A 9,629-nucleotide genomic window follows, 5' to 3' on the forward strand; every position below is an offset into this window, starting at 1 on the left:
GTAATTGTAGCATAATAAAAGATTTTGTTGATCAACCGGCATAAATTCACATGCTCGCATAATCCTCACAAACTAGAGTATCACATATCATATCAGTTAATCTCATTTCACATCTCTAGTCATTTGAGCTTTTGTGCACTCTAAAGTTTAAACCATATTTTTTGAAGGTGTAAATTGCATATTAAACATTTAGATAAAGCACAAAATAAATAAATAAATAAATATCATGAAACAGTTGTAGCCCTCATGTCTTAGGGCCACTAATCCCATAGGTTTCCGGGCTTTCATGTTTTACAGTCATAGGTTTATAGGCTTGCTTGCGCTCTCATTGATCTCATGAAAGAAAGTGATGAAAGAGCCCAAAAGGTGAAAGCCCAAAGAAAATGGTGTGGCTCGTGTAAATAGTATAATCGTGCGGCTATACTCGATTTTTTTGTAATTTAAAAAAAAAAATTTAGTATAGCCGGTTATAGATGAGCGGCTATGGTCTTATATATGTGTGTGTATATATATATATATATATATAAATGTACGTATGTATTTTTCAATAATACATTCATATTCTATACACGTCTCACGTTTTTAAAAAACAAACATACAATAGTTGTATTGTATATGTACATACATATTTCTAATGTTTTCTACACGTAATTTTTACAAAAGTCTCAGTAAGACACATAAAATTCACATATTATACAAATAATTGTCACATATTATTGAATAAGAATAATATATCATATAAATATTATATAGTGGCAGATTAATATCTACTTTAAGTATGTTGAAACTAGAAAATTAATATCTATAAAGTACAGAGTAATGCAAATAGGAGGGTCCTTTTTTTTAAAAAAAATTATATAAATTAAATAGTATAGCCGTACAGATATACTACAATTTTTTTATTAAAAAAAAAAATAGCCGAGCGGCTATACTTTTTTTGGACACGTGGAGCCTACATCACTAGCGATTTGTCTTTTGAAAAAAATAAAAGTACAGCCGAACGGCTACATATTGTGTTTTTAATTTTTTTAAAAGTAGACTTGTTTTGACACGTGGCGCCTAATCGCTGGGGGTCTTCTTTTTTATAAAAAAAAAGTATAGCCAAACGACTATACTCAGTTTTTTTAAATTTTTTAAAAAACTGTAATAACCCAAAAAAAAATATCTAAAAAGTAACAAAATATCTAAAAAGTAGGATAAATATCTTCTAGCAAAAAGATAATTTTGCCCTCGCATTATTTAATAGGAAAAAAATTGACTTTTTGATCGAGAAAGAATTTGGCAGTTCCGCTTGCACCATTGCGTAGAGCACGGCGAAACGAGTCCGTAGACACGGAGTAGACCCGAATCAGAGTTGTAACGAAGAAAATACGATCAAAATACCGCAAAGGGTAAAATGGTAATTTGATCAAAAAGTCAGATTTTTATCTCTTTCTCCCTTCCCTCTCCTCATTTCTCTCTCCTCTCTCTCTCTCTTCCCGATCGTGCGCCAGCCCGACCTCCGCTTGCTTTCGACGTCGCCCCGGCCACCACAGGTGGAGCTGATCTCCGCCGTTGGTACCAAACGAACCACCACTCGACCGCAGTCCTTTCCTGACCCATCGCCGCCCTTGCCGTGGCCGGAGCTCGCCGAAATCTGCCATTTTTGCCGATTTTCCAGTTTGAACTTTGAGCTCCTCGTTCTCCCTCAATTCTCCACCAAATCGATCGAGTAAGTTATGGTTTCTCAGCTATTTTTCGTGTTCTAACTGATGGATGTATGGGTTTCGATCGATTTTGGCTCTAGAACGTTCGATTTTCGACTTGAAAATTGGCCGAAACTTTAGCCGCCGTGATCGGCTGTTTTCGGTCACTTTTTGGGGTATGTCCAAGAACAAAAGTGACTCCAAATGAGGTGTTTTACCTAGGATAGGAGTTTGGAGTCTTGGTTCCTAGATTTTTCGGCAACCCAAAATCGCTTTGGACACCCAAATCTGCCCACGCGTAGGGATGGCAAAAATCCCCGCGGGGGCGGGTCCCCGACCCTAATGGGGGGAGATTTCGGTGCCAAATGGTTATCGGGTATGGGGATCCCCGAACTTAAAAAAATCCCTGATGGGTATGGGGAGGGGATGGTATTGGCGTCCCCATCCCCGAATCCGACCCGAAAATATATATATTTATATTCAAATAAATAAATATATAATTATAATATTTATGTTTAACCCTAAGTTAACCTCTCTCTCCTAATTCTTCCTAATCTTTTCTAGAATTTCATATTGATATGATTTTGAATAGTTGAGTTGAACTTTATAGTTAATTTGGATGTGTTGAATGATAATTTAATATGAAACTTAATGTTAAAATATATGATAAATATTTTTTGTGCAAAAAAAATATGGGATTCGGGGCGGGTATGGGGGATAGTCCCCCGACGGGAACGGGGACGGGGATTCCCCGAAACCTATTAAACAGGGATTGGTTCGGGGATGGGGGCGGGGATGGAGAGCGGGGACGGGGATGGTATTGTCATACCGGCCCCTACCCGGCCCGTTACCATCCCTACCCACGCATGTGGCGGCGCGTGGGCGAGGGTGGTGGAGTAATTCTGTGTAGTTTTGCGATCATCGTGTCGTCACGAGCGCGTAGGATTTCGCGGATCTCGATTCCGAGTCCGTTTGAGCCCCGAACGGATTTTCCATATTGCGCGATCCTTGGGTGCAATGTCGTCAAATTGTTGGATCGCACTCAATTTTGGATACGTCGCTCTACATGATTTTAGGATCGTGTAGGATTCGACGGATTGCGAATCGGAGTCCCGGATACTCCGAAATCACGAACCCTGAAGCTAGGGTTTGGATTTTAAGCGATAACGCGATTTTGGCTAATTCGACTTTCCGTTTCAGACCAAACTCGCGGAACATGGTTCCTTCTCTATGAGGAACCTTCAGAGAAGCCCAGATTGGCCATCGGAGACCGTGGACCCACGGGGTCCCGGATCGACCGATCTGGTGGTCTATCGCTTAGCTAAATGTCGGGTCTTCCACGACCGTTCTAATTGTTTGAAAAACTAAAGTGGGCTTAGGAGTGATATTTAAATGAATGCACGTATTCCTAGGAGCCGGGGGTAGGGTGTTTAATTTAATTCTTTTATCGAGCAGTTTTATTAATTTAATATTCATGGTTAATCAGGCACCAGAGGTCCGATCGACCCACAGGAGGGACCTTCGAAGGGTCCAGCTAGCTCGGACCATCAGTGAGTGGGCTTTCTTTCATGAATGATTTTATATAAATAAGTTATGTAGATTATTTCTATAAATAAGATTTCATAAGTGATTTTATATTGATTTTATATAAATAAGTTTTTATAAATGAGTTTATCTGAATAAATTTCAGTATCTGATCTTGAATAAGTGTTATTACATGTTTTCCGAGCATGAAATGTAGCGTAAAACATCCTTATTTTTATATTACTCAGTTGAGCAGTAAATTTGAGATTTGTGATACAGAAATGGCAGCTTAACTCAGATTTATCAGATTACAGAGACTTATCAGGTTTTTCTAAAATAGTTGTTTAGAACCACCATGTACCCGCCTTTTATTTGGTGATTACCCTCAGACGGACCGATGTCTACGGACATCCAGTCTTTTCAGTTTGTCAGTGCACTTGACTTTGCCTCACGAGTTTCGGGGACGCTCGGACGTGAGTGCCAGGATTTGCGGCTCGGCAGACTTGGTGTCCCGAGACCTGCCAGATTTGCGGCTCGGCTGACTCTGTGTCCCCAAGACCTGCCAGGATTGCGGATCAGGCGGTCCCCTGTATCTTGCCAGAGCGCTCGAGTCGACTTGGTGTCATCGAGGACCTGCCGGCGGATCAGGCTGACCATAGTCCCCTGATTTCGCCAGTTTGCGGCTCGGGTAGACTGCGTGATGCCCGAGACCTGCCAGGGGAATTGACGGATATGACAGGGGTACAAATAGGTGGTAGTTTCAAAGGATTTTGAGCTTTCTTTTATCCAATTATGACTTTCAGTTATTTATACCAGTTTCTTTGATATTCGCGCATTTATATCTTTATATATTTGTTCAGTTACACGAGTATATTCATCAGTATGTTTTTACATGCTTATTTGAATACCTTGTATTGAAATATAGACAAACCATCGATTTATATCCTTACTTATTTTTAAATGGGGGTTATTATGGTTATGAATTGTTTTCAAGAACATTATTTTTTGTCCACTCACATTTTCAACCTGTTTTTCGCCCCCAGGCCGTAGAAGTGCGCAAGATCCACCACCGGGCCATTCCTAGCTTCCGCACCACCAAATCAGGTAGAGTTTTGTGGAAAAATCCTTGAAATCCTGTAAACTTTAGAAAATGCTCTGATATCTCGTTTTAGTGGAAAACTGGAGCTCGTGAATACTTGGTTATTCTATTCTGGCAGTTGGTGTGGATATATATGATTGTTTGACAGGTGAAAAATTTTGGGTTTGGTCAAAATACAGGGGAGACTCTGCCGAATTTTCGGCAGAAGTCCAAGGGAAGTTTTCATAGTAACTATAACAGGAAGGGTAAAATGGTCATCTGTGCCCGACAGTTGCCAGATGTCGGACACACACAGGGCTTGGTTCGAATTCCAAAGTGGAATTGGGATCGGGTCCTGTCAAAAACAGTGTAGCCGAACGGTATATTATTTTACACGTTGGCGACTAGGCGCTTTGCAGTTACTCTTTTGCCGTGCGGCTATACTCGATTTTTTTCTAATTTTTTAAAAAAATCGTATAGCTGGCTGGCTTTACTGTTTTTTAAAATTAATTATCTGTAATAAATAGTTTAGACGTGCGGCAATCTTTTATATATATGTATTTTTCAATAATACATTCGTGTTTTTAAAAAGCAATCGTACAATAGTCGTATTGTACATGTACGTACGTAGTTCTAATATTTTATACACATATTTTATACAAAATTCTCAATAAGACACACAAAATTCACGTATTATATAAATAATTCTCACATATTATTAAATAAGAATAATATATGACATAAAAGTTATATTTAAATATAGTGGCCGATTAATATATACTTTGGATATATTAAAACTAGTAAACAAATATATATAAAGTACAAACTAATGCAATTAGGAGGGTCCCTTTTTCTTAATTTGTTTTTTATTGAATAGTATAGCCGGGTGGCTATACTGCTTAAATATAATGTATTTAAATAGTATAGCTGTTCGGCTGAACTACGATTTTTTTAAAAAAAATCGTATAGCCGTCTGGCTATTTGTATTTTTGAAACGTGGAGCCTAAATCACTAGAAGGTCCTGTTTTTTTTTTTTTAAAAAAATAGTACAGCCGCACGGCCATACTTTGTGTTTTTAATTTTTTTTATAAAAATATACTTGTTTTGACATATGGCCCATAATCGTGGGGGTCCTCTTTTTTTAGATTAAAAACATATAGCCGCAGAGCTGTACTATTTACAAGAGGCGCTTTGCGGCTGCTCTGGTTTTTTAAGTATAGTATTCTACGGTTTAAAAAAAAAAAAATAGTATAACCAAGGCTATGCTTTTTTTGACACGTGGCGCCTCAATCGCTTGAGGGTCCTCTTTAAAAAAAATAGTACAGCCGATACTCTTGAGAGACGTGAAAAACTACTTGACCCATGTTTAAAGAGATGAAGAATCGGTGGTGGAGAGCAGAGCGACACTTGTATACGTTGTTGCAGTCAAAATATTGTATATAGTTCTCAAAACCCCATGAAGATTTTTTTGGCTAGAAAACAACCCCATGAGGATTTAATGGACTCTGTTGCTCTACATCTTTGGTGCCAAGAGAAGACTGGGTCAAAGACAGACAATGGGTTTGGGTTTTAGGCTGAACCTCAAGTGTGGCTTTCCTGTTCATTCTTCTCACTGGCAAACCACTTCCCCTTCCAAGCTTTCTTCAACTTCTGGTGAGTTTCTTTGGCTTTCTCTGCAGCTGATTTCATATGCCTGCTCCACCAGAGAGACTGTTTGTTTCTCTGCTTTTGCAAATTTCATCTTTGTTTTGAGATTTTCTTGAATTTCCCAGCCTTGCATCTGTTTTTGGCAATCTGAAACACCTCATTGTATCTTTCTAGGTAAACCCACAAAGCATCATACTGTGTTACTTCTAAGTTCATAGTAGAGAAAGTGAATTTCCAAGATGATCAAAAGGCATTTTTAAGAATTGGGTCTTGAAGTTTTCAATGGGCTATTGAAACTGACATTGGAAAATTTGGAAATTTGGCTTTTATCTAAGCTCCCATCTACCATAAGTGATGCACATTGGTATTGGCTTGAACTTGGCTCTCAACTTTTATTATACTTATAATTTTCTATGTAAATTGATACAGTTAGAGGCAGGGAGGGCTCTTTCAACTCAGCAAGGTTTTCCTTTCTGTCTGTTATTTCTGAGGAAGGTGAGGCTTCTAGTAAAGATCCTCTGAAAGTGTATACTTGTCCATCTGCTTCCCCGCAAATCTTAGAGGATGGTGTCTCAGAATTGGAAGAGGTGAAGGTTTGCCCTTTAATTGAATTGTTGCTTAAAAGTTGCACAATCTCAATCATACTGAATTTTCCTTATTTTTAGTAGATGAAAATCTTACCATGACTTTTGCCTTTCAGACAGCCTTTAGGAGGGTGCCAAAGAGTATTAGTGACAACCAGATGCCTGTTGGAGAAGGCAAGTTTATATCCAGTAAAGGCTTAGAAGCATGCACGGCATCTCATTTTAGTTTGTTACTGCAAAATCTTAATGTTTTGGAGGAGACTTTTGCCACTTTAGAGGTGTTAAAGTTGGAGAAAGAGATTCTTTTGCAACTAGCAAGGCTTGGAGCTCTAAAGTTATTTGATATCTGTCTATCGAGAACTCTTAAAACCTCGAGCTTTTTGGATTTGTCTGACATACCTACAGTACCGGTTGAAGAGGGTAAGATGGAGAGAAAAGAAGATAACAACGTAGGCAAGATTATTGTTCGTTCTGGGAAAAAGGAAGAAAGAAGATCAAGAAAAAGAACATCAGATAATGCCATAGTGTCTTCTAATTCATTGCCTCCAAAAACAATCTGGAAAGGTCTTAAAAAGCCTACTCCTTCATCAGGAAAAAGAGCATCAAATTATAGAAGTAGAAGACTGACCATTTCTAAAAATGAGGCAGAAATGTCAATCGGGGTTAAGGTTGTGCTTATCTTGAGGGTACAGATTAAAATAAAATTTTGCTTGCTTCAATGATGTTTTTACCAGCTATGCTTTTGTATCATTACAGGTGATCGCCGACTTGGAGAGAGTTAAAGAAACTATGGAAAAGGAAACTGGTAAAGTAGTGACCTTAAGGTGCTGGGCAGAAGCAGCTGGAGTTCATGAAAAGGTGCTGCTACAGCATTTGCGTTTTGGTTGGTATTGCCAGGATGAGCTTATAAGGAGCACTCGTTCCTTAGTTCTATACCTTGCTAGAAACTATAGAGGGCTAGGGGTAGCCTTGGATGATTTAATGCAGGTTTGTGAAACCAATATACATTTTGTGGTTGTTCACAGTGCTTATTACAATATAACACTTTTTTTTTTTTTTTTTTTCCTAGTTTATAAAAGATGTTTCTTAGTAATTTTTTCCATGAAATAATTCACCCATGATTATATTCGATGCAGTTCGTTGTTGATCATTGAAACAACAACTTTGATCAGATGTCAAAACTTACTCTTACTACGTGTATTTATATTATATTTACTCTCAATTTATTAGTCTATCTCCCCCTCTATTTCACAGGCTGGAAACCTGGGTCTCCTGCTAGGTGCAGAAAGGTTTGATCACTCAAGGGGTTATAGATTCTCAACCTATGTTCAATACTGGATAAGGAAATCAATGTCAAGATTGGTGGCACAGCATGCTAGGGGGGTCCAAATTCCGGTATGTTGTTCCTCTCTTCTTTGAAAGATCATACAATATTGTGTTGATGAGTGCTGGTGGTTGATCATTGAGTTGTTTTATTGTAGTTCACACTAAGCAAGGCAATAAATCGGATACAGAAAGCTCGAAAAGCCAATTACAACAGCCACATGAAATACCCAGATGATGAGGAAATTGCAAAGATTACAGGTCTTTCTTTGGCGAGAATCAGATCAGCTAGTACATGTCTGAGAGTTGTGGGTTCGGTAGATCATAAAATGTGGGAAAGCTCTGATGGGACATATATGGTATTGATCTAGCTAATCTTTCTCTGTCTCTCTTGCATGTAAATTTGATACATATTTTTCCTTTGCTAGGACTCGGTTATGGGAATGGGATTTTACTGAGAAAAAGTGGAGATCAATGTAGTTAGTATCACTTTGTGGTCAAAGTTCTTATAGTTTAGGAAGCTAAGGATAGAACACACAAAATCCTGCAGGCCTGTAACAAATTGGAAATTTGGGATATCGCGGTCCTTAATCATGTTGAAAGTAGTGGTGAGATTGTTAACTAGAAAACCTGTTTTGTGTTCATGATCCAGGAATTTACACCAGACACATCACTAAAGAGCCCTGAAGAAACTGTCATGAGGCAACACATGAAAAAGGACATTCATGATCTGCTGAAAGGGTTGAATATGAGAGAGAGGCAAGTGTTGGTACTGCGATACGGGCTAAACAACTACGACCCCAAGTCACTTGAGGAGATTGGCAGACTTTTCCATGTGAGCAAGGAGTGGATAAGAAAGATAGAAAAGAAAGCTCTGATGAAGCTGAGGGTTGAAGAATCCCACAAATACTTAAGCCATTACTTGAATAACTAGTAGGTTCAGAGTAACATGGAAAGAAAGCAAGCCATCCTTAGTTTCTCTATCAGAAGTAGTAGCCCGGGCAAATTAGTCAAATCATATGCTGACAACTATAGCTACTTGCTGGTAGAGATTGAAGGATACAGAAAATCATGGGTTACCTTCTGTTAGTTCCCCATCAAAATTGCAGCTCACAACTCTACCATGGGAATTTTTGTTGCTCTCATGCGAAGATTACAATGTTGTATTTTAGCATTCTTTCATTTCCCCGGCGTGCTGGGGAAGAACTGCATGTACTGATTGTTCTTTCGAGCCTCTTTTTTTCTTTCTTTTTCAGTTAACAGTGTATAGTATAGAGGTGTATTGTATTCTCGTCACCACGGGTACATATTAATGATATGAACTAGTGTTTACACAGAAGTGTTTGTTCTAATGACGCGGTTAAACTCCATTTAATCAAGCTCTCCCCCAAGATCTCCGTTTTCACTGTTAACTCTTATCTGTTATCACATTATACATACACTATTGAAAACCTATAAAATCTGTGGCTCTGCTGCTCACCCTCCACGCTATGATGCTTACGTAGCCGTTTGAAGGCCTTGATGCCAAAGTAGCCTCATTTTTGCGATAAGGATATATTGGTTCATTGATGTCACTAAAATCATGAAAACGATGCATAAAACATGCAGCCAATCAGGTTTTCAGAAACAGTTTGCAGAACCCATCCTTACTTCCACCTCTCATTGTAGACCTTATCATTTTCTCTTTGCTTAGATCAGATGAGCTCCTTTTGGGTATCTTTTTTTTTTTATTGCTGCAAATTTGGGGTTTTCATCTTTTGTATTGCAGCTAAAAAATTAGCTCATTTT

The 9,629-nt window shown here is 38.5% G+C and overlaps 1 protein-coding gene across 2 annotated transcripts; it reads left to right on the top strand.

The window, feature by feature from the left end:
* Window positions 1-5,642: 5,642 nt before the first annotated feature.
* Window positions 5,643-9,193, top strand: LOC117615976 (RNA polymerase sigma factor sigC). 2 transcript variants are annotated; one of them, XM_034345172.1, is made up of 7 exons: window positions 5,643-5,940; window positions 6,364-6,527; window positions 6,635-7,186; window positions 7,275-7,505; window positions 7,773-7,913; window positions 8,000-8,200; window positions 8,494-9,193. In XM_034345172.1, the coding sequence occupies exons 1-7, from the start codon at window positions 5,844-5,846 to the stop codon at window positions 8,773-8,775; spliced, it is 1,668 nt and encodes a 555-aa protein (XP_034201063.1). In that variant the 5' UTR covers window positions 5,643-5,843; the 3' UTR covers window positions 8,776-9,193. The 2 variants fall into 2 exon arrangements, with proteins under 2 accessions (XP_034201063.1, XP_034201064.1); XM_034345173.1 differs by having other exon boundaries at window positions 6,364-6,521.
* Window positions 9,194-9,629: the final 436 nt, after the last annotated feature.

Source organism: Prunus dulcis, chromosome 1, assembly GCF_902201215.1.
Source record: "Prunus dulcis chromosome 1, ALMONDv2, whole genome shotgun sequence".
NCBI classification, from domain to species: Eukaryota; Viridiplantae; Streptophyta; class Magnoliopsida; order Rosales; family Rosaceae; genus Prunus; species Prunus dulcis.

Bases quoted from the DNA above. Each gene is read 5' to 3' on its own strand.
- LOC117615976 (XM_034345172.1), top strand. From the start codon at position 5,844: ATGGGTTTGGGTTTTAGGCTGAACCTCAAGTGTGGCTTTCCTGTTCAT. The intron at 6,528-6,634 runs GTTTGCCCTTTA...TTTGCCTTTCAG, and splicing joins CAGAATTGGAAGAGGTGAAG to ACAGCCTTTAGGAGGGTGCC. The intron at 8,201-8,493 runs GTATTGATCTAG...TTCATGATCCAG, and splicing joins GCTCTGATGGGACATATATG to GAATTTACACCAGACACATC.